A 26,111-nucleotide genomic window follows, 5' to 3' on the forward strand; every position below is an offset into this window, starting at 1 on the left:
CACTCAACTTCGAAATTTGCTTCCTGAGTATACATATGTTGTGTATTGAACGGAATAAAAAGAAATCAAAAGGAGATTGCTGTTGTAGTTGTGTTAGAGTTGAGACTGCGTGAGATTCGTGGGAATGACCTAAATTTCTTTCATTAAATTCTGAGGTTAAATCATGTAATATCTTATTATACGAAAGGAGGGATCTAACAACATAAGATCTAAAAGGTAAAATATTCCAAGAAATGAGGAACTTCCAGCTAGTTTCATGTCATCGAGAACAGGGAGCATGATCTCTACTTTTCTAAACGTAGCAAAGCACAAATGTTTGAAAAACACTGCGGAATACAACCATTCACTTAACCATGACCTAAATATTTGTAAGGCAAAATGGCAAAAGACTAGTAGGGTTCCAAGGGAAGTTGTATTGGGTCTACGCCCTGTTATATGCTTTACAATGCCCTCCCGATTGACAAAGGCTGATGAATTCTCTTTTGGACCATTTCAAGTCATAAATTGTGACCTTCCAAGCAAGAAGCGTAGCAAAATATTGCTTCTAATGAATTAAAAGTCTTTTGCAGAAGTTTAAACCACTGTTTTAGGAGAAAGATTCAATCTTTCTGTGAAGTGTGTTCAGGTAAGAAAAATAAAGTTTTTTTTCATTATCAGGAAAGAATTTCAAAATAACCATTAAACAGATCTCATTTTCACCTCATTATATAGGCAAGACATAGACCACAAAGTCAGGACTGTTAACCAAAAACAAAAAAAACCTTAAAAGTCTATACAAAGGAGATCCTGATACTTGGCCCCGAGAATGTTTACTTGGTCAATTGTTTTGTTATGTGCTGCTAGAGTATCTGCGTGCAAAATTTCTAAAACACTATGATGTTATTTTTTACATGACTACTTCTAGCTTCGTAAGTTCTGAATTAATAAAGATAAGGCATAAGTGTGGCTATATGAAGTTAAACTGATAATAAATTTTATAGGTTCTTCCGCCTTTTTCATAGTGATATTCGTTTTATCAGTGAATAGATAGAAGCAAAAGATAGCTTGGTACATCGTAGTAGAAAATTATGAGCAGCAAAGGCCCAAGAACGGTTCCTTGCAGGAGTCTCAAACGTCATGCTTGAGTTAAACCAACTTACGCGTAGGTACCTAATAAGGGTTTAATCGTCGAAGTAAATTTGCATCGCTGATTATGAAGCACTGTTCGAGGTCTGAAACACAATTCAAATGCATTTGTGAGTCACGAAGCATTTCTCGGCCAGTTTTGCTGCTATCAAGAGACTTCTGATTTTCTCAGGCAAGTTGTTAAGAGTTATTGATTCAAAAAATTTTGTTGTTAAAGATAGTCATAGAAATGGCTTTACATACCTTTTAGAAATCCTGCTGAAAATAGACGACAGTAATATAAGGCTTTGTTGAATCAACCAGATGAAGTCGAAAAAATTGCCTCGAAAAAAATGCCACAAGCTTGTAGGCCCTAAATAGGACCAGACAAACCCCTGAGGTCGACTTTGTACTATCCTACAAAGGTATCACGATCTCCTGTCAAAAATCTTTTTACAAAGATTAACTTTTGTTAAAATTGTCATTTACTTCACAAAATATGCATGAAATGCCAACATTATAAGAGAAATCAACGATATTGCCTTTGGACAAGGGGCTCATACATTTTGCGGGCCTAGAGCCTCCGATGTCGCTACGTTGCCAAGCAACAGACGTCGCTGATACTGACCCTAGATGTGTGCTAGGCACAGTTAACCCCACAGAGAGTGTAAGTATCTATTACATCCTCTATTACATCAATTAGAACATAAATAATCTATTCAATTAGGATAATAACCGCTCTCTGTTTTTCTTTTATTCATTTTGGAATTTCATCAATTCACTGTGATGCTATTTCATCAAAGACGATTTATCATTTTGGCATCATCTTCTTGAAACCACCATTCACCTTGCGAAAGCATAAAATGAGTTCCTAAATTGTACCTGCATAACTAAACCAGCATTAGCTAACTTTTGACCCCTGTTCAGTTTACTTTTGATACGTAAACAATAAACTCGTAACCAAGTCTGAAAACTGAAAAATTACAATGACTGATCACCACAGATGGCTTTCTTTTGTCATGCGATGCTTCCCGTAACCCCAAAAGAAGGTAGGCCGTATGAAAGATTTCAGCATCGACTGTAATATTCAAAGTATCAGTAGTTACTCACAACAAACCTAATCATTAATCTAGATTATCGGTAAGGCCATTTGACAAGAGAGATAATCATCAAGTAACATCTTTAGTAAAATAATAGTCCATAAGATCTAGGATCAAACAGCAAAGTTCTGCTGCCCAACCTTTTCCTCAGTATCAAACTGAATAGATGTTAGCTGCAAGCCTAACATATTTGGTTGTCGTATTGTTCATGCGCTTTCATATTTACCAGTTACAAAAACAACAATAGGCAGCTGGTTGTTTTGAGTTTAGAAAAACGCTGGAATTTGGCCCTGTTGCTTCAGTTTGACATAAAAGACACCCTGATAGGTGTGACGAAGAAAGGTAGGCCTTGCGGTTTAAGAGTTGAGCATGCAGATGTAGCGAAGTTACTAAGGAAATCCCTTTATATTCATTTAGTTTTTCTACGACACACTTTGAGACGAAATGCAAGTGAATTGGGGAATTCTCGGTGCTGGCAACATTGCTCATGACTTTTCTGTTGCGTTGAGGACGCTTCCAGTGACTGAACACCAAATACAGGCCATTGGGTCTAGATCGCTTGAGCGCGCAGCGGCGTTTGCAAAAACACACAAAATCAAACAGTTCTATGGCTCGTATGATGAAGTTTTCAATGATGCAGAAGTCGATGTTGTGTATGTTGCAACAGTTAATAACACACACAATTCATTGATACTGCAAGCACTGGAAAATGGAAAACATGTGCTGTGTGAAAAGCCTATTGGAGTCAACGCCGAAGAAATTAGTGCTATTTTCCAGCTGGCTCAAGAAAAGAGACTGTTTGTAATGGAGGTGGGCATTTTAACACTACAATATAAACATGAATATTTGATCTTTAGTTAGCCAGAATTGAGCGAAGAGTCGTTAGGAAATGGCGATCAACTGCAACTGGCCTATAAATCACCCCAGTTATTGCTAAGAAAAGGTGTTTTCTGTTTAGGGAAGCGTTACAGTCATTCAAGCTCTACGTAGGGCGGGGAACTGAAACACCAGTTTCAAAAATGAAATTGGCTACCTGTGGTGAAGTCGCATGATGTTGCTTCGTGAACACAATACGAAAAATCCAATGCATCAACTGAATTGAAACACCATATGGCATTTTAAAATGTACTTTCTTCATCTCAATTTTAAATAATCAACTCAAAGGGTGAAGTTGCATAGAATACTAGACACAAAGTACATGACCAAAAAAAGGGGCCTCAAAATCGACATTTTTTTAAAATAACTCATCGATCATTTTTGCCAAGTCAGGTTCTGTTTAAATAATCTTCAGTCCTTTTTTCTTTTCAAGCTCAGTGTTCCTTTCCATTCTATAGAAATCTTGTCCATAAAATGCGGACCCTTAAAACACTTGACTAAGCACAGCACTCGAAGCTGCAAATGGGTCCCCTTTAGATTCTCCACTCATCAAGTATCAAACATTATTTCGTGCATAAAATTTCCACAAGCAAATCTATAAAAATGTGATTCCAAAAACTCTGTAAATCGCAGACGTAAATCTTTAAAAACGTAAATTAAAATATTTATTCTTTAAAAACAGGGACTTTGGAGCATGTTTGTTCCTTCCTGGCTTGAAACCCTTCTACAAATAAAGAATGGAGCCATTGGCAGACCGAGATTTATGAACTTCATGCATGCAAGAAAAATGTACCAAAAAAGGGAGAAATTTTATTCCAAAGAATTGGCAGGGGGGATGCTGAGCAGTCTTGGTGAATATCCGCTCGCTTTTGCTTACTGGGTTTTCAATAAAGAAGAACCAGTAAATATTGTCGCGTCCGGGTACAACTTTGGCACGGGGGTCGATAAGACCCATTCGGTGACCATGTCATACAGGAATGGAGAGACACTCACCTCATTCATCTCCTGCGGTAGGCACAGCTTTCCATTGCTCTTACATTTTTCTTTCGTTGCTATCCACTCATCTGTTGTTATCCACTATAGAATACAATGAGCCATTAGCAAAAGTAATAACTATTAATTTATAACATATAACATTTAATAAATAATAAATTTATAACACACAATAAATAACAAACCGCTTCAATGTAATAACTATTAATTTTCATTCATATAGATTCTGGTAATCTGAAATAAGCTTAAAAACATACTTTGTATCTACTTTTTTTTTAAATATAGGTGACACTGTTTGTAATTGAAAATGAACGCTTCTACTTGGATCTGACGTTGTATGGTTCAAGTCAGTAGGGCAGTAAATGAAAAGGAAAACATTGTCTAACTTTAGGGAAATGCAAGGAGACCCTTACTGCACATGTGACCAGACCCTGTGTTTGAACCAGATCCTTGATAAAATGTACCTTGATGTGTGAAAAGGATTTGTAAAAAGAAGAAGGGGTCTAATTAGATGATTTTTAGTCTACATTTGTTGAATACTTTATATATAGAAACAGCTTATTTCTTTGGTCATCTTATCTAGCCTTCCACAATTTCTTTTCGCAGATTTCGATGGCTTGGAAAATGCTGAAATAATTGGAGACAAAGGCAAAATAAAACTAAACTACCCTTTCTGGTGTCCAACTACAGTGACCACACCGAATTCGGTTCTCTCATTTGAAATGCCGCATGGGGATATGCAAACAAATTTCACCAATTCAGCTGCACTGAGGTTTGTGAAATTCTCAACCAATCGAATAATCTGAAATAAGCTTAAAAACAAAATATCTACTTCTTTATGATCTTTATGATCATAAGATCTTATTTTACAAAAAGAATGATTTATAAGAAGCATGACTCGAAGAGCAAGGAATCGCACACATACAGCAGATATTCCGCAGGGAAGCAAATAGCTTTTCTAATTTGAAAGATCTCGAAATGTCAGGCAGTCGAATAAACAGACTATGACTGTCTCATTGTGCGTGACAAAGGAGTGAGTTTACTATTAGTGGTGATGAGCTTTTTGTTAGCTGACAACACATAATCCCTTTTAACAACTGACCAAGAATTTTCAAATGTCATTTTATGCGAGTACTGCGTAAAGGTCTGCTAATTCTAGTAACAGATGTGCGCTTTGCGATGGGATGAGAAATGGCCAATATTAATGGGGTTTGAATTTCTTGCAGTTACGAGGCAAGACATGTTCGACATTGCTTGATGTCTGGCTGGTTGGAAAGCAATGTGGTGACACACAAAGCATCCATTACTATCGCAAGGTGGACGGACGAAATTAAGCATCAACTGAACGTCATGAATGAGCTGGACGATGTTAACAGATAATACTAATTTCTACATGCCACAATAGATGTATAGTAAGATAAAATTAGCAGTAAAATGTAAAGTGTTTTTAGTAGCGATTATCTTTTATATTTAAAACAACGTTTCCTTTTCTTTCGTGTTTTATCGATAGCGCGAAAGCATCAATACTTAATTCATTGCAACATATCATGCCAAATGACTTGTCCATCAAACGTGAAGAAATCTTTGATACTGTTATATTTTCATTGCAACAAAAAACAAATATTTTACCCTTCTGATTTTACTGAGCTTCTTGCAGCACTTCTTTTACATTCCTTATAAAATAGTAGGCACAGGCAAAAACGAAAATTACAGCGCTCGTGTAAAGAACTGTCCTACTGAACATAAAAAATTGAAAAGGTAGAAGAATTTAAAAGGTCATCATCAGGTACCATCTTCTATCAGAAGGTTGGCTACCATGACCCTTCAACTATCCCGAGTTTTGGTTTGTTGTCATGGTCATAGTCATAATTCAAAAGGTAGAAGAATTTAAAAGGTAGAATGCTTATGTTATTGAACATTGAATCCTTGGTTATTACCGCAGTAAATAAAATATCATATATCATAAAAGAGGTTATAATCTAAGGATACAATTTTCAACAGCTGACTGGACAGAGAGTTTAGCTTAGCGAACATTTCCCTTAGCAAAATGCTTGGTTTGGCAATCCTAGATCACCGAGCATTTTCCACCAAAGAACAGTACACATATAAAAAGGCAACACATAAAAATGTTCTGATCGTCTATGAAATTTAGCAGTTAACAGCAGGATCTTACAGCACACGGCTGCATGGACAGACGATTCGTCCAAAAGATGGTTGTACAGTCCACAGAAAGAGACAAGCACAGCTGCTAATCAGAGTCACTGTCGCTTTCACTGCTCATATCCGTATCTTGATCAGGGTTTTCCTCAACGCTAGGACCAGCTTTTTGTGGTTCTGTGCCTGCATCTGATTCGTTACTCTCGTCACTCTCTTCATCACTGCTGTCATCTTTAGCATGTTTCCACATCCTCGCCATTTGCAACAACTTGAAGTTTGGTTGATTTGCTTCATCATCCGGAAATATGTAGTCGTAATACTCCTCCCAGCCTGCATCTGACTGTACCCGGAGAAGAAAAGGAGACATGAGCAGGAATCATTTTGTGTAGAAACAATGAAGAAGAGAAAAAGTAAAAAAATATTTCATGCAGAAACGATAAAAAGGTGACAAAAGTAAAAAAATTAATGTAGAAACAATGAAGAGGAGACAATAGTGCAATTTTCAAGTTTAGCCACACATAAGATTTTGCATAATAAATGTTTTTGTTTGATGATGTTTTCTAAGGAGCGAAATTAGATTTAGATTCTGTTTAGCAAATTAGCATAAAAAATAAGTAATGTCTTAAAATAGGTGTACGGGAACAAATATTTCTGGTTATAGACACGTCAGTTATTTTGAATGAATAAGATGTATCATAAGGAGACACCGTGCCACTTACGCCATCATCTGTTTGTACTTTTCTTCTCTTCTTCACTTTCTTCGGCATCTTCTTCTCGATGGCTGCCTGGTTGCTCTCATCTCCATGTTTATGCTAAAATTGAAACAAAATTGTAAAATTTAATTAACGGATAAAAATTGAGATATTAACAGAAAAAGAAAAGTAGCTCAAAAATAAACGTGAAAATCTGAATTTCAATATACCAGTTCAATTTATGGCCTCGTTTTTTAAATAAAAATAAACGTTATTGTCTGATATTTTCACCATATAATTTTTCATATTAATTGTGCTTGTATTGTTAGTTTTATGACGACAAAAGTTTTGAATAGGTATGAGCGACTTGACCGCAAAATATACCATGAAAGCTCACATTTAACTAGCATTTGATATCTCAATCCTAATTTGAAGTAAAAAAATTTTAGTTAAAAGCGTTTTCAAAGTCGGAAGTTTTACGAAGCCATAAATTGAATTGGTGTATTAGGTCAAATATTCGTGAAATGCGAAAAGTCGACAATAAAACATTTCAGACTAAAAACAGTTGTCGTTGATCTCACAAAAGAAAATTATACGTGCGATCGGCATGTTATTGAGTTGCGTTGAATCTTAAAACTGAAATATGAGATTCCTAAAAATTACGAATGCAATTATAATCTGCGCACTTCTGCATATTGAAATCTTTAAAGTAATTTGATTTATAACACTTATAATTTGATTTTGCAAAATAGTCGACATCTTTCGGCTCAGGATATGAGGTTGTTTGCTCCAAAAGAAGTTGCAATAAAAAGGCAAAACAAAGCAGGGAAAGATCAGGCGGGAGCAGCTGTTTCGATGCTATTTCAAAACGTTCGCCTATACGGGCTAACAACTTTGACAGGCTTATGTTAACTTTTGCTATCAATCCAATACAAACCTAGAAGTGTTTTGAAGATATTGCGTTTGATGTTTGAAAAATGACCCTAAGAATTCTGCCATTTCACAGAATTGTAGATTTTTAACGATAAGCCACGCTGAAATTGTCAGTTGCCAAACTAAGTTTCTCCGTGAGTGCTAAATAAGCGCCTTCACAATGTAACTCGTCGAGACTCAAGAAGAGTGAACTTCTTCTGACGCGGTGGAAGCTCAAGGGGTTACGAATTTAGTTGAACAATAATGCCAGTTAACGGTAACAGATTCCAACGCATAGAAACGTATTGCGCACAAAGCTATACATTACCATACGGTCAGCTTTCTTTAACTAAATGCATCTAAGCATAAACATTAATTTACAAGCGTACACCAAATCCATACCTCAAAATCAAACCAAGATTCCAGTAGCAACAGTCGCTCCTCTTTTGACTCTGGGTGCTTCAGTGAGCGATCCCCACGCTCATAAATGCCCCTGCAATATAAAACATTGTTGCAAACAAATTTAGCAGCTGGTTTAAATTTACAAGACATAAACAGATAAACTCCATCTACAAAACTTCATTTCAGCCAGCTCTCGTTATTACGCGCGCCAATATTCTCCTTTCATTTGAAGTTTTCTCCTTAAAGGAGGCGGGATTTATCCTTAGGGACAATATTTAATCTTAAACCAAAGTCATATTCGTGGGAGGACTGGCTGGCTGGAACATGGGAGGACTGGAACAAAAAAACTATTATTCCTACTTGACCCACCCTATACTTTAAAAAAGCCTACTAGCTCTCACCGTGCTAACGACACATTGTCTTCTTCATTGGTGCTTGCCTCATACTGGGCGTAGCTGATCCATACCTGAAATGTGTACAGATAAAGCTATAAGTTTAGTCAAGAAGCAAAATCAACATAGTTTTGAAGATAGACATGTTAAACTCACCACCGATCCTAACAAGCTACTTGGCAGAGTGGCAAAACTGAAAAAGGCACATTTCGTTGGTTGTTAGAGTTTTCTCCTTCTAGGGAATCACTCAATGAATCAACCAATTATATTTTGTGAAGGCTGATTTGTTCACAATGATAGAAAGACATTTTCTTAGACTGAAAGACAGTTCATCGTAGCTGTCTATATTGAAATTATTTGGAAAGGAGATTTTTGCAAAAAATAATTCACTAATTAACTCTACAAGGAGCTTTATGCCTGTTTTGACAAATAAACCTTTTAAGTCTTTTCTTATTGCGAAAACATTTTCCAGTGAAACTGAGTTTCAGCTAAGCCGAAAATTTATCCCTTTAATTAGATGAAGTACACTGCATTGCGTTTCCCATTATAAATAAGCATATTCCTAAATATGAAAGTACAAGGCTGAAGTTTGATGAAACAAATAATGCGTCTACTGCATTCAAATAGAGTAACTGCTGCGATATGGAAATGCGGCTAAGCATTAATATAAACTATATCATCATTATAATCATTATGATCGGAGGCTGAAATTGGTAACATAAAACAGCCTATAGGCTCAATAATATGAACAGTGATAATAATTGCATTATTTTTAGTGAGTATAAGATCTAGTTCTAGCTAATTTGCACCAACCATTTACAATAAAAAGAAATCTTCAATATAATATAAAATGCAATTCGCAATATGAACATTATCTACACATTTTCAAGTTGCAATTATCTCCAAATCACCATGCCATTTTAATATAGCATCTGGTGAGGCGCTCTTTATCAAATCAGGCATGCTGTGCCATAAAAGGCTACCTCCAAATTTAATAGGATCAATGTCAAATTTAATAATTTCGTTGCAGGAAATTGCAATGTACGTTTCGTCCTAAGGTTATATCTGACATAATATATTTGGGGTAAAAATAGCTCTGATGATGTCAGCATTGCATGCAAAAACATATTTTCTTAGCTTGAAGGAAAATATACAGGGAGAAGATGAAAATTCAAATATGAAATTTCAAATATGGTCTATAGGGGGACTGCTAGAAAAGAAATCGCGGCATGTTGTGTTTGATGTTAGTTCATTTAAATAAGACGATGATTAGCCGCCCAGCTTACAATGCCGGCAGCAAAAAGCCAACTCGCTGTCTATAAAAACTCGATATTTTCTCACAAAAAGAAACACACTAGGCGAGCCTCCACAATCAAGATAGATAAAATCACTTAGAATGAAAGTGGGCGCAAAGTACAATTTAGATTAAGATAAAAGCAACCAAACGCAAATGCTGAAACGTAAGATAAAAGCCTAATTTATCTGATAAATATTCTTTATTCTACGACATTGTAGAATGAAGCAGAACAGCTGAAAACATTCGGCATTTATTTACAAGGGAACAAAAGGCTTTGAAAAATCTCGTACACATGAATCAAAGTCAGGATTCACGATACTTTAAAAACAAGAAAAAGTATAAAGGTCAGAGCATAGATCGAAAACTCTAAGCTAGAAAAACATACCATAAATTCCATAAAAATATTCTATTAAATATATCCTATAAATTTCAATTAGCTTTAAATACAATGTAAAGCGAACGTGTCCTGCGAATTACGGCGTTCATGTTGCATCAAGGAACACTTTTTGTTGCTTATAAAAATATCAGAAGAGTATTACATTTAATGTTATTTCATTGAATATAAAACGCTTTTTACTTAAAGCATCGTAAATGGAGACATTCTTTTTAGATATAAACATGAAATTTCCTCTTCCAGCTAAAAAATTATGCTGTGACAGAAACATTTTTTAAGAAACAAATGGTTTTGTTTCCTACAAAACGCGTTGTTATGTCATTTTTATAAAGTCCTCTTCCTGCTAAAAATAAATATTTTGACAAAAAAGGTTTTCTAAGAAACGTATGGTTTTGTTTCCTACAAAACGCTTTGTTACAACGTCAAAAGCATGCTACACTTTCAAGGCGAAATATGGGATCAGCTGTTCCGAAAAGAAAAAGCAAGACTCATAATAGTTTGTAGTGAGCAAGGTCTTGAATTTTTGTAACACTCGAAAGAGGGATTAACAAATTCAGGCAAAATCGACATTTACAGGACCTTGTGACATTTTTTGTGAATTATTGTGACATTTTGAGAGAGATTGGAAATCCCAGTCGTAAATGAGAATGTAAAGTTCTAAATATTTGCACCATTTCAAGGAGATTAAAAATGCAGACAATATGGAGATAGCAAAAGTTGAATGTTTACAAACTTGCATAATACATAACCTCATAAACAATAACTGAAGACTGTTATTACCTTAACATGTTGTGTTCTTTCCAGAAGTCGCTCATAAAGCTGGCGTGTACGCTCTGTCTCTTCCAACGAAATCTCGAAATCTATGTAAGCCTTCCAAATTACCTACAGTTTGATGTGAGAAACATATTTTGAGACAAATACATCTAATAGTTAAAGCATTGTGCCAAGAAATTATCAATTGTAGCATATGGTATTTGTATTTTTGTTTCTACCTAGCAGCCGAAAGTACTTTTTAGGCCACTGGGAAGCTTATGCTTGTCAAGCATTGTCCAGTTCCTGCCCTCGATGTGACCATACGTCGTGATTCCTACACCAGAAATTACAGAGAGCTGGCGACTCCCTTTACTCTGGGTGAATGTTTGGTCATGCCAAGGACTCGAACCACGGACCCTTGAGACTTTGAGTCTGTAGTCATCGCCTCTAACAACTGAGCCATCCTCGCACTTATATTAGCAACACACGATAAATAACGAAATACTGCAAAGCGATCAATCTTTTTTCTATCGTCCGTTGTTTGTCAATGCATGAAATAGAAAGTGGGTTTTACTGATATTTTCAAAGCTTCTTTAAGAAAATTATTCATAGAGGCTATCGGCCAGATTATAATTTTTCATGGGATTGGTTTGGGTTAAAATAATATAATAAAAAGAGATCCATATAATGAGAGAAGTTTTAATGACGAATTTCAGTCTCAACAACTCACAAGTAAAGCATAAAAAAGGTTGTTTGAAAGTGAATCTCGACTACTTAAGCATCCGTTGTGATTTGCTGTTTCTTAAATAATGAAAATATATATATACAGCATTTTGTGAACAATATTTTGGCGGTAGAGAACTTGAAAATGGCTGTGAAAAAAGCAAACATTTCACAACATACTGTAACAAGCTAACAACTGTATGTTGTGAAATGTTTGCTTTTTTCAAAGCACATGCAGTCTGTCTTGTATTTAAAAGCAGCCTGGGGAGGTTGAGCCGACTTTTAAAAATTCCCATTCAAAAAGGCCGAAAGTCCGCAATGGAGTTGCACAATATCGGCAACCGAATAAATTTCAACGAAAAAGCTCTTTGTCCAAGGGCTGGAACCATCTGCGACTGGCTGAACACAGGTCGAGCGCGCGAAACGTGTTGAAGTAATTTAACATATCCGGCTACTACAGTGTTGCCGAAATCCCTTTTCCTACTATTACGACGTCGCTAGACTCTAATTTCCGACTGTTACGATGTCGCCGAATTCATTTGCCGGCTGTTTGTTCGTCGCAGGACTATCATTTCTGGCTGTTAAGACGTCGCCAAAGTCTTTTTCTGGCATTTTCCTGATTGCAACAATGATATAGAAGCGCTTCTATATCATTGGATTGCAACAAAGTGCAGCTGAAAGAGACTCTAGGTTGCTTGGAATGAAGCACGTGACCAGTAGCTATCCTGTCAAAAGTTTTGACTTCTGGAAAAGGTAACGAAGGAAAATGATTGGCTGCTGAAGGATTTCGCAAGCGAAAAGCGAAAAAAGTTCAACTCATTTTAACTTTTTTTCGCAAAGAAATTCTTAACGAGAAATCCCAGCAAAAGTTCACTGCGCATGCCCATGACGTATTTCGCGTGAAATTTTTCGCGTTTCGCTGATTTTCTCTCACTGGAGATTGAGCTTTACAGCTCTTTCGATTGTAAGGGAACCTGCTTTTAACTGGGTTGACCTGATTTTTGCATATTTAGAAGCTTTTAATTTAGTTCATGATGGAGTTCAAAAATTGTATAGAATATTTTTTGTGATTTTACACCATACTTACATTACTCCTACGATTTTTATGTACGAAGAATGATTACATATGGTACTTTTGACATAGAAGTAAATATTACCTCAGGCATATCCAGCAAGGGCTGGTTTATAGCAAGCTCGTAAATAGAACGACATCGGTCCACTTCTCCTAAAGAGGCTTCCATTTCTGTGTACTAAAGGCAAAATAAATACTAAATGACAAAATCTTTAAAATACAAAACAGTGTCAATGAGAAATGGTGACTTTGTCCTGTTCAAGGATTCTGAGCAAAAACTATAGACCATTTAGAGGAGCCATTACCCAAAGAGGAATCAATAGACACACTATCCAAAATCTTGCGAACTTTCCTCAAAAGACAATGAAAAAGATGAAGTCCGAGTGTCGCAACTGAACCAAAGGTTTCGTTTGAACCTAACCATGGAATGACAGTTGGTGGCGCAAATTTGCAGTCTCAATATAGTTTCCGAGCCTTTACTCTTCCTGATGACTGCCTATATTACTTCCTATGATCGATATTGCTTATTTTCCTACGATCGATACACACAAGATATTATTTCTGCCGGTGAGCTAATGTACCTGTGCATCCGCATTGGAAAACAAAAGCGTACAATTCTTGTCAAAATACAAGAGCATCTGTGTTGTTCGTTTTTGATGCATTCATATAAAATAGGTTACTCTCTATTTAACCTCCTGAGAAATGTTTACAGTTGATTAATGCAAAAAGGACAATATCTTTAATGACCTTCAATGTTACATTGTAACAAACAATATCATTCAAAGGGAGGGTGGGTGGTGATAGAATACAAAATTTGAAATTGCAGTTATCATTGCCGTATTGGCAGTAGCCATACCTTTATCCACGTTGAACAATTTGATGGATCGAATTCCAAGAATTTCTCGTACAGAGTTCGACATCTATCATACTCGTGAAGCTGAAGCAGGTAGACATAAATTAAGATATCGACTCAACTGTGAATGTCAATTACGAAAATAAAAATGGTTGCAAAATAACTATCATTTAGAGAATGCTACAAGAAAAAAATCATTCTTTATGCAAATCTGGGCTAATAGAGTTGTATACTACTTGTCTTGTTCCAACATGCCGAGTTCAAACTAGTCTTTGGGTAAATATAATGAAAGGTTTTGCATTTAGATCTACAATGCAGATTTTTACAATGAAACATCCAAAGAGCAGAAAACTAAGGGACCGGAGATCCGAAGTTCCTCTTTCTGGAGGAGATAATTATGAAGCTTTGGCCACGGTAAGAATTAGAAAAATCATATATTTTCTGTTTGGTGTCGGTTATTTGTAATTGTAAGTTAATGAAAAGAAAAGCTTCTTATAGAAACGTCAATCAATACAATATAAGCATATATTATGATAAAGGATGCTCTGAGTGAAGATAAGACACTTCATCTCCATATGACAAACAGCTCCATATAACAAATACGTATAGCATTAGCTTCTAGGTTTCTATGTGGATTTATCAAGGATACTGTATTGCTATTATTGCAAGCTACTTCATACCTGTTGCTCTAAAGCAATGTATTCTCGGAACAGTTTGCTTTTGGGACATTTGCCAAGAGCTGTTCCCTGCGGCAAAATAAAGGAAAGTGTTCAAAGACAGGGCTTGCAAAATGAACTAAACGAGATTAAATATAATGAACTCGTTTAAAGAAGGCGATAAGGTATATATGGTGCTCTACTAGAACAACAAATAAAATGAAGCGGCAGATATTTGCAGGGTTGCAGGGTACTGCCAAACGACTGGCTGTTCTGCTAAAAAACATAAAAGTTTTCTGTATACCAAGAACGGATATGACAGGTAACAGAAGTAGAATTTGTCTATAAGGATTGAAAATCTCAAATTTACAAAATTGTCACAAATACCGTAACAATCTGAAAGCATGTTTAGTTGACAAAAGTAACAAGAATTGATTGTTGCTAGTGACAGCAACTATAAAATGAATCCAATCAATTTTTGGCTAAAGGGAGTGCTGTCTTTTCGATTAGGTTACCTATTGAGAGAGTTCCTCCTTACGAAATCCCCCCCCCCCCATCATACACTTTCTTCTCCATTTAGTTTCCCTTGTATCTTGTATTTGGCATTTAGTTTCTCTGTAATTTCTTGTTTGTATATGTATTTAACTGAAGGTGTGTTTAGTGGAATTATTAAAATATGAAACTGAAACTGAATTTATCCACGATTTGGCTTATAAACATGACTAAATGAATTTAAAAAAGTATTTAGCTCTCAGCGTTGACTTCTAAGGCATAAAAACGAGGACATTACAATAGAACATAGCATAGAACATAGAACACAGTATAGCAATTAAACATCAGATGCAAATAACATGATGACCCCTGAATAAACGGCCAAGTGATTCATATAATATTTGTAATGTGCTAATCCGAAAGCTCGAGGATTTGAATTTTCTCTTGCCCAAAAAACTTATTTGCTCTTCATAAACATCCCTACGTAGACCAAACTTTGATAATTTAAACTTCATACGATAATGGAAAAAACATATAATTGTTGATAATTCACACAGATCTCTCCATTTGGTTGTGTCTAGATAAATTATATTCTTAATGATATAATGACAACTTTTGTTTACTGGTTAAGGAAAAATGATAATTATTTTTAAAACTAACCATTGCTTGTCTGGCCCGCTTCAGATCTTTCTCGCGGATTTCAAATTGAGCATACAGAAGCCATAATTTTGCAAAAGTAAACTGAAAATATATAAGCAAAATATCACAAAGCCCGCTCAGCCTTAAGCATATAAAGAACACTTCTGATAATCAACAAATAGATCCATTGGCATGAAAACTACCAAAAATCTTAAAATAAACGCAATAAAACATCAGTATACTGTTAATAGAAAATATGGATGTTTCGAGTAGCGATCTAAAAATTAATTAACATCAGTAATAAATATCACAATCAGTTGTGAAGATACATAATAAACACGGGGATCTATTTTATCATAACTAAACTATGAAATATTGAAAAACTAGACAAGGAAAAGAGACACTAAGACTTCAGCATAAAAATTGTGTCAAGAGAAACAAAGGCATAGAAAAGGGGACTAAAAGCATTTATAACGATTTTAAGCAGTGAAAAACGATTTTGGTTGTCAACTGTTTCTCTAACCTTCTTATGTGGAATCAAGTCCAGACATGCTTTGTAGACTTCTCTTGTTCTCTCCATATCCTGGCATGGTCAAAATCGAATTAAATAGTTTCGTGATAAAGAAATGAAGGTAGATTTAATCTGCAGTTACGTGAAAAATTAAACTGATCAAGAAAGAATCTGCTTTCTTAAAGAGAATAATCTCATGGTGGCCAGCGGTAGTCTTTTTTCTTTACAACAAACTTAATAATCATGAACATTTTAGCACAATTCCGAAATGGAAAATAAATGAAACGGTAAAACTGAAAACATTAAAAGATACAACAGAAAGCCAAGAACGTTATGCAGAACTCTTGGCACTTGGCAACTTACCATAGGCATAATTTCATCATGGCCCTTATGCGATTATAGGTAATCGCGAAAGTTTCCCGATAATCGCATTAAGCGTGAAACTTAGTGTAGAAACTTAGAGCCGTTCTGGTCATACACCGTGTGCAGCCCTGCCTAAATGACATCAATTCTTTAAGACAGACCTATAAACAGTTACTTTCGTTGTTCTTATGTAGATGGATTTATCATTTCAATATAAATACGAACTGATATTGATATTTTCCTTTAATATATATTCAAAACATTCTCCCCTAGGTTTTAAGGAGAAACCTCAGTATTTGTTTCATTTTCGATACAAAAAAAGAAAAGTTTTTTTGTATCATCTAAAGGTAACAGATAGTGGAGGGAGGAGACAATGAAGGGTGATAATAAAAATACACCGATCGAAACTAACATAAGTACCTTTGCTACAAGTTCTTCGAATAACGCATAATTGATCCAAAGGTATATATAACGGCGCCAGTGCTTCTTTTTCTGTAAATAAAAACAAAGAAAAGTGTTACTAGATCCACAAGGCCTTACTAGATCCACACGGCATGAGTCCGACCCTTACAGTCGCCCCTTAATAAGGGTTACTCATCGTGGAAAGGTTTCTAACACTGCGAAATGGAGCTTATAGAAAACGTGCTCCTCAAGATCTTTTATCAATTATATCTTGATGAATATCACGGAATGTTGGGCAGTGGCCTTTACCAACAAACTCGCAATAATAATGTCAAGAACAAATACACGAAACCACTTATTCTGCATTTACAATCTCAGCGATTTCTAAACAACACGACAAGAAGGCATAGCTGTCCTATTCCGTTGAAAAATGTATTTTTCCATTATATATTGATCGTAAACAGGACTCATCTTCACCAGCTTGACTACCGTGAATCGACAAAATAGCTAAAGAATCGTACCTCCAGAGGGGGGATATTCGCAATGGCACGTTCGTAAACATCTCTGACAACATCTTGTTCGTCTGATTCACTCTCCATCAGTCGCAGGTAGTCAAACCAGGCATCATAATTACTTGGGTTTGCTTTCACTTCCTGAAATGATTAAAACCATTCTTAGGCATATGTAACAAACGCGGAGTACATTTTGTACGAATACCGAAAATTGTAAAAAGTGAGATCGACCTTGGTGTTTCTCATGACATACCTGATAACTGCAGCAAACTGCTGCTGTTCGCTAATATTTTCGCCTGACATCTTATTCGAGAAAGAGAGTAGTGTTCTTTGTTTTTTTTCTTCCTTTGGTAATTCGTATGAAGTTGTCTTAATTTTTCGTGATGCCACGGAGTAGTCATAGTATTTTGCACCCAGTGGCATCGTCCTTGTAATGTCGTTAAGTATCTTGTAGGTAGTGTAACTAGTAAATTTGTATTGGAATGTAAAAAAAACTTCATACACTGTATCTAAAGTTAAAACTTCACAACAGGATTTAAAATATGTAAAGACACAAACTAAAACGGTTTTTTAAAGTTCCTAAGGTAGTTGGTGCTGTCAAGAAAAGATTAAAAACCAATTTTTCATCTCAAGAGAAACCTAAGGTATTGTAAAAATGTTGCTTTTCATACAATAAATTTTACAAAAAGGAAATTTTCAAGAGCTCTGAGTACATCTAGCACATCACGTATATCAAGTACATCACAAATAGCTCTGTCGAAGAAGAAAAAACAACTATTGAAAAATATACATCAAAAATTGACAAACCTCTTCATACTGAAATTTCCTCTTGCTGACAATAACATCTTCTATCCCGCCCCTGTCACCATACCGTTTCTCAAACATTGTATACTTGTTAAACAAATCCTACAACAGCAATAAAATGAAGCAAGGTTGTCAATATAGCTCATAAAATTCTGAGCACAGTTATATACAATAACTACAAACAGGGAACAAATCAAAGGAGATGTGGTATAGAAAGTACCACCACCCTTTAAATTCCTTTATTCATAAAAATCCACCCGAAATTAAATTTTAAACGGGTTAGTCTTTATTTCAGGTTAGCAATGATCGAGAACAGTCGTTCAATTAGCAATTACGTCAACCCCAACTGCCATAACATTGACGCTCTCTCAAAAACTTTGTTATGTTCTTTCCCAACTGTGACTTTCTTCGCAATTTTAAATTAAAATCAAAGCACGTTATCTATTCGCCAACTTCAAGAGATCATTACAGACACAGCTATATAGCCTGCAGCAAGAAAAATACCGGATCTACTTCCAAATGAATCATTCACAGCATATTTTGACTGTTCACTATTTAAAAAGAAACATTTCATTGCAAAGCAAAGCTATCATTACCTCGGCGTGTTTCTTTGGTATATGATCCAGAGCATATTTGTATATGACCCTGACTCTTTCAAACTAGAAAAACAGAAAATGATTTAAGCATATAACCTCCCTAGCGCATGTGGCTTGACGCCATTCTAGTGCCTATCTATCAATAAAAAATGTTTTTCTGGGCCTTTTCTATTTGTTATTTTACCCTTGAAGTGTCAAGAACTAAAAATTCAGAAGCATTTATACTGTATAGGAAAACAGATAAAACACAAGTATGCCATTACTCAAATTTCAATTGACTAAAATCCCAGTAGCCTTTATTCTAAACACGGATATCTAGTGGCAAATTTGAATATGATTTTCAAATAGAAAGCGCTGGTGTGCTATAAAACCACTTACACGATAAAAAAGATATGAAGATAAGGTTTTTTGAATACATCCTAGTACTGCAAACAGGGAAATTAGGCGAAATCTAATCAAAAACATTCACAAATAATGAAAGAAACAAAAATCAGTTACACTAAGAATGCAACTTCGTGTATTAACTAAGAATGCACACTAAGAATGCAACTAATCATGTACAACAAATTGCAGCATTTGGACAGACGGTAGTTGCAGCAGAGCAGCTTGGGATTCAAATAACACTTTTAGAAACAGAGGCATTGCATAGCTCTCTCTCTCTCTCTCTCTCTCTCTCTCTCTCTCTCTCTCTCTCTCTCTCTCTCTCTCTCTCTCTCTCTCTCTTTCCCTTTCCCTTTCCCTTTCTCTTTCTCTTTCTCTTTCTATTTCTATTCTTCTTTCTTTTTCTCTTTCTTTTTTGCCGAAAATTCATTTGTTGCACAAAAAAGCCCTTTAGTAGTCATACACTATACGCTACGTCACAATGCTGATATTTAGCAGTATGTTGCACAAACAGCTATCATTCGTGTTCCAAATATTAACAGAAGTTAAATGACCAACCTCTCTTTGGTTTTCTTCAAATCTCGCAAAAGCAATGAATAATTTTTCATCCATATTGTCATCTCCAAAGTACTCAATAGCTCTCTCGTACACTATGCGGGAATTAGCTACGAATCGAGTAGAACGTATCTTCATTAGAAAAACTCGGTCAAAGCAAAGCGAAACATTTATATCCATACTGAAAGGTTGAATAATTAGAGGCCGTACCAGAGGAAAATGGTAGTGATATCATTGGAAAAAAGATACTTCATTGTTGCTTCTGGAACGACAGAGTTCAACAATCAACCATAATTGCATTACAATAAGCAATAAAACTGTGCACATTTTTCTGATATATTTTTATCAAAAGCTTAGGCAGCCGATCATCACACAAAAAGCCATTTACCAGCATTTCTTTGGGTCTCCTCAAATCTAGCAAACTTGATCCAGTTCTTCACATCAGGATGGACCATAACAAATCTCTCGTAGATACGCCTTGCACGATCAGGCTCTTTGTACCGCAATTCCATTTTAATGTAAGAAAACCATGCCTGCTCCTCGGGCTCCCATTCCATCCAACGCTCAAATACTTGTCGAGCCCCTGGCACATTCCCAAGCATTTCTTCCATGTAAGTGTACTTGTACCTGAAAAGAAGATACATGACATGGGGAATATTGGCAATTACGTCTAGCAGCTACGGTTAAGAAAGACTTCTTGCTGTTACTCTTATACTAAAGAAATAGGCCTAGATACTTCCACGGGGCTTAAACGATGTTAACTCATAAGAAACAATAAATTGTCAATACGAGCTATATTTGAAATTTATGGTACTACCTCGAAAAACTAGATATAATACAATGAAAGATATTACATCACCAGCCAAAAATATTTTTCACCAACAGACTAGTTTATAAAACACACATCAAGTATTTTTGCATATAATTGCTGAAGATTATTTTATACTGTATACTTTCATATCTGCAATAAAAGATAACGCTATATCCATTATTGTGGGTCTAATTTAATAGTTTTTGATGCCGTAAAGGCATAAGTTTTTAGATGCACTCAAGACTTGAAAAATGGCTTTTTATAAGTCGAGAAATAAGTTTTGATCAAAGTACGCCAATTTTGAAAAACACAAGTATAAATTTAAAAAAAGCGGATGAAAGAAGAGTTTTCTTCCAATTTTCTTTCATTTTACAAACTGTCATTGCTTAAGGAATATTCAGTCAAAACTTGGCTTTGATATCGTTTATAGTTTTTGAATACAAAGCATTGCAATCATACAACGAAACATGAACCTTTCTTTCTTGTTTAAAACCTGTTAGTCAACCCTTTTCTATGTAGACATATTCACTGATTGATTTATCAATGTTGTATCTGGTCCTATGTATCACAGATGAAACTTACCAAAATTGACTTGCTCTAGGAAGAACAGTCACAGCTCTGTCCCATATGTTTCTTGCATGGTTTATTTGGCGATGCCTGTTTGGTTAAACGAAAAAAATAAATAAAAGGTACTCATGGTAAAAATTACAAACAAGAAGCACTGGCACTAACTAAACCAACCTCCCATATTACATAAAGATATCATGGCTACAATGCCTGCCAAAAGTCTTGGAACACTGACATCAATTTCCAAGGTCAAAACCAATCATCCCCCTCTCCCCCACGGAACAATGTTGGTTTACTATCAAACGGACTAGGATTTTAGGAAGCACTTTCTTTTGCGCTTCTTTTATGATATTTCTCTAAATCATCAACATTGTTTGAGGGGGAAGGGGGCGGAAGTAGCAAATTTTTTTCATGAAAGGAATGAAAGATATCAAATGCAGCGTAAATTGGTGGGTGTTCCAAGTACTTTTGGCAGGCATTGTAGCCACAACACAAATTGTACACATTTTGAGTACTCGAGCAACATTGAATTAATGCTGATTGGCAGTCTATTGTCTTGAAAAAGGAAAGATGCAGTGACTGGAGGGTCAATTGCTCCTTTAGTTAGGATGTTAGAAAAGGTTTCGGTGATTGGGATATTTTTAAACTAGCTCAAACTAGCACCAGCTTTATCATTCAAGAATATCAAGTCTGGTTTACAACGAGGACAAGAAACTTGTATATGTAAGATTTATCAATCCGTTGAATCAAAACATTTAAAATCTAAAATCCAAGTCTTTTCTCGACGATGTCAGTCGAATTTTCTGGGAATAATAGGAATAAGAAACATTGGGCAACATTTTTTTACCAACATATAAAAATGGCTATATTAAAAATAAAATACAAAGTTAATGCATGAAAACATGTACAAACCAACACAGTCATGGCAGAGAGGATAAAGAGGCAACATGTGCATGTTTTCAAACTTAGTTTGATCTAAGAAAGTTTTTTGGGGGACTGTCTAAAGCATTAAGGAGGCCCAGACCCCCTCTGCCCCCATCTTGCTACCCCCTAGTTAGTTTCATGCATAAAAGTTGAACTTTATCTTAGTAAACTGATTCAAAAGCAATAAAACAAGTTTGTGGCCCTTACTTCATCTCCATCTCAGCATATTTCAGCCAGACTGGAATACATCTGTGATCAACATCCAGAGCTCGCTCATAAACAGATCTTGCCCTGAAACATAAGAAATAAGCATCTGAGTAAGGATGGAATAGGTTCTTGTGTAAAATTCAATAGTTATTGTAATTTATCACCTGAACCTATTAAACCAAAGATATTAGAGGAGAATTATTTTAAAAAAAGAGAAACTACCATTTCAGACAAATAACTATAACTATATATACATTAATATTATCATTATAAAATTTACTAAATTATATATGATATGTCAACCCTAGTTTTATTAAATGTACCTTTGAATCTCTTTCTGGCTCTCTTCCCATTGTGCATACTTAATCCAGTTTGTAACAACATTTCTATTTTTTCTGATGCTGTCTTCAAACGCCTGCAATTTGCAAATAAAATATCTTACCTTTCTAAAAAAGGAAACATCCTTGATAATGAAAACAAAGACATAAGAACATAGAAATATGAACTCATTTGGCTACTCAACGAACCACTCCAGAAAATGGAAATAGGAGGTGTTTACTAGAAGGAAGCTCTGGTTTGTTCGAGGAAACATGGTAATATGTTGCATGCGATTACATTTTATTGTCATTTTATCTACGTTTATAACTATCATGGCGTTAATAAACACTTTTTTCAAATTAAATCAGGGCATCATTTAAACACAAATTCTATTGGGCATTTGCATCTACTTCTATATGGTGGGACAATTCCCCCAGAAAGATGCTAGAACAAAAAAAATATGCTTAGCTTTTAAATCACCATCGCTACAAAGAGTTATCTATACTTCTAAAGCAAGGAAATGTTCTTTGATTTCAGTTCATCAAAAAGCTGTAAGTTAAAGCATCCACAGGGTAAGGAATCTCCAGATATATAAATTTTTTTAGAAAAAAGGTAGGTCGCATTTGATTGTCTGGTAAAAATGAACAAATATGATGCTACAAACAAATAAAGAGGACAGTGGTATATTTGATATGAACAGTTCTGGAAAACAAACCTTGCGTTTCTTTAATCTGTATGTTTGTAGTTCTTCTGGATCAGTGATCTTCTGCTTTGGTGGCTATTAATCGAATAAAATGACAATTGCTCAATATGAGAGTATGATACACCCACAGGCTTATAAAGAAGTGAAAGTTTTAAAACATTGAGCCTAAATAGGGTCATCAAGATAATAAATGAAAATAAATTAGCTCATGAAATGCAACAAACCAAAACAACAACATCAATTGTTAATAAATGTTTTCTAAAAAAAGTATATTTCTTAAACTTGGTTTGCACATAATCAATTCAATCATCCCAATGCAATTTCATTAAATCAAGTTGGTTTAAAGTTGTTTGAGGTAAAGATTTGATCCTAAGATAAGTAAAACTTTTCAAACAGTGTCTTATAAAGAGATATAAAAAAAATTCTCACCGGAGGAACAATCTCAAGCTGCCGTTCCTTAGCTTCCCTAAGCAACTGCTCTGCTGTGATTTGAACAGGAGCAGGAGCTTTGTTTTTAACCTAAGAAAGAAGCATGATTATTTACTCTCAAGCTTAAGCCATGAAAACAGATTTGTACTAGACATACTTCATCTTCATCAGTCCCAAAAATCTTTCTGCTTTTGTTGCTATCTCTTGGTTTCTATGTGACCTATCAGATTTTCATGGCAAATTTCAATCAGGACTCATTCTCTAAATAGCTTTTAGTGGGCAATTCATATTTTGTGTCTTTCACTTCTAGTAACTTTCATTTGCCTGATGAATTATCAACCAGAGTTTAAAGCAAACTTTATGGAAGAATAAGGCATAATTGCATTTGTCTCACATTCACTGAAGGGGGTTGACAAAATTGAGCCCATATAACTTTGACACTACCAGCATTTCATCATATTTTCAGTTTTTGGTAATTGACCACTATGGTTAGACTTTTCTAAAAGTAGTCAGTTGTGTTACCTTTAAAACAAGCCAGAAAGAGTGGAATGCAACGAAATTTCAAGTCTTTGACTTTTTTGTCAATAAAGGCAAGTTCTTATTCATTTGACATAGGGTTTACATGCTTAACTTCCAATAATCTTCCAACAACTGTTTGCCATTTCTTCCTACATTAGTCCTTGTACAGAACACATCAGACCATATGTAAATATTTGCACATAATACTGAATCTAGGATGTCCATGAATCCAACATGATAATACATAAGAAAAGATGTTTAGCATTTGCAGATTTCTCTTAATGGTTCTGTCCAATGTACTGTGTCAGAAATTATGGCAAGTTTGGATAATGTTGTTGTCAATTTCATATGATTTGGAAAATTTACTACGGAAATAAAACAATTAGGCAAAGGAATAGAATTAGCTTCAGAAATATCCTTATTAATGAGCTACTGATCAAAAAATTTGTAATAAATCACCTTTACAAATATATGGGTCATACATTAATGACAATTAATGACAAGTGGTTAGACAGGGTAGGCTAAATTTGAGAAATAGTTGATTCAAGAGGGTAGGTGGAGTAAATTGTTTATAAAATTTTATTGTTGTTACATATTCACTTACCATAGGCATGAAAAAAAACATTCAAGAAAAGTAACTGTTCGCATTTTCATAACAACATATTTGCGTTTTCCTTTACACTATACAATAAATTTTTATAGCAAAAAAGCCAGGAAAACCAGCATAGATATCAAATATTTGATATCAGGGCTATGCACCAACTACGGTTGTTGCAACGAAACAAGTTCTCCTCACAATGATTTTTATCCTTAATTCCACAAATGCATTATTGACAATTTGCTTTGAGTCCACACATGCCAAGTGTTCATCTGGTCATTTTCCCTAGGGACACATATTTTTATAAGAAACTAAGGTCTGGAGCTAGAAACACTTTCTAAAATTTTTAGGCCAATTTGCTGCTAAACGTTTTTAAGGTGTTTCTAACAGTTTTTAGAATTTTTATAAACCTGCTTCTAAGATACAGTAAATAGTTACATTTTAAAGCAAGGATTAACAGAACTCTTATAAAGTAATCTGCATATCAAATGCAGTGTTGCAGAGTACATAGTGGTGTTCAATGTTTTGAGTGACTTGGAAAATCAAAACTGGAAATTAAAAAAAGTTTCTTAGCATTGTAAATTCAGGTAGTGTTAAACAACCTTTTCTTTTAAGCTATTTCTTAAAAAATATGTGTATTCCACCACTTAAACCTCAACTGATTACAAAAAGAATAAATACAAGATCTCTTCAAAAGATTTTGCTACAAATTCTGTGCAAAATTTTTCAGGAAACATTTGTTATTTGCAAAGTTAAATTTCTTTATTCTGGCTTTCCTTGCATAGAAAAAATCTTTACAGTTTAGCGATTCATTTTTAAAATGCTTCAAATAAATATGTCACCCCGCTTGAAATTGCACTGCTGTTTACAGTCACATAAAATTTAGACTCAGATATACTTAGAGCTGTTTAATCAAGCTCTGTTTACAGAGCCATGCTTCGTTTATTGTTACAGCTTTTCAAGCAACATTTGGTGTGACTATATAAACTTCGAAAGTTAAGACCTAATTTGAGTAGCAGCGGCGAGATAAAATTTGTTTTGAATAGCTTCTACATAAAATGAAAAAAAATGTGTAAGTTACAAATAATGATACCAGTTAACTAAGAACATAAAGTACACTTCACCTTGGCGGTAAAACACTGCACCTTGGCGGCGGTCAAACTCTTTCAGAATCAACCGGCAAGAGAAACTTCACGCTGATTAAACACTAAAACATTTTAATTACCTTTGCAACCTTTGGCACTCTTTTCTTCTTTTCGGGCTCTTCTGTATCCATTTTAACGTGTTGGTTTGCTATCTCTGAACAAAATCATTTACTCGAGATTTAATTCTCTCGTTTCTTGCTTACGATTTAGGCCCATTAGCCTCCAGGCCACCGATCAGACTGTCGCAGCCTGAGAAAGA

At 35.1% G+C, this 26,111-nt stretch overlaps 2 protein-coding genes across 2 annotated transcripts; one reads left to right on the plus strand and one right to left on the minus strand.

Moving 5' to 3' along the window:
- Window positions 1-1,843: 1,843 nt before the first annotated feature.
- Window positions 1,844-6,725, plus strand: LOC135681740 (trans-1,2-dihydrobenzene-1,2-diol dehydrogenase). The gene is made up of 4 exons (XM_065196340.2): window positions 1,844-3,014; window positions 3,763-4,090; window positions 4,680-4,845; window positions 5,300-6,725. Exons 1-4 carry the CDS (start codon window positions 2,649-2,651, stop codon window positions 5,451-5,453), a joined length of 1,014 nt encoding a protein of 337 aa, XP_065052412.2. The 5' UTR covers window positions 1,844-2,648; the 3' UTR covers window positions 5,454-6,725.
- Window positions 6,195-26,111, minus strand: LOC135681738 (crooked neck-like protein 1). The gene is made up of 22 exons (XM_065196337.2): window positions 25,933-26,111; window positions 23,591-23,680; window positions 23,174-23,236; window positions 22,464-22,555; window positions 22,141-22,224; window positions 21,025-21,099; window positions 20,020-20,258; window positions 19,635-19,741; window positions 18,696-18,758; window positions 18,103-18,201; window positions 17,305-17,436; window positions 16,802-16,873; window positions 16,031-16,090; window positions 15,529-15,609; window positions 14,401-14,466; window positions 13,724-13,804; window positions 12,953-13,045; window positions 11,100-11,201; window positions 8,638-8,702; window positions 8,237-8,327; window positions 6,950-7,042; window positions 6,195-6,570 (listed from the first exon to the last, which is right to left on the minus strand). Exons 1-22 carry the CDS (start codon window positions 25,981-25,983, stop codon window positions 6,322-6,324), a joined length of 2,148 nt encoding a protein of 715 aa, XP_065052409.2. The 5' UTR covers window positions 25,984-26,111; the 3' UTR covers window positions 6,195-6,321.

This window comes from Rhopilema esculentum, chromosome 12 (assembly GCF_057945365.1).
Source record: "Rhopilema esculentum isolate cy_ngs chromosome 12, ASM5794536v1, whole genome shotgun sequence".
Lineage (NCBI taxonomy): Eukaryota > Metazoa > Cnidaria > Scyphozoa > Rhizostomeae > Rhizostomatidae > Rhopilema > Rhopilema esculentum.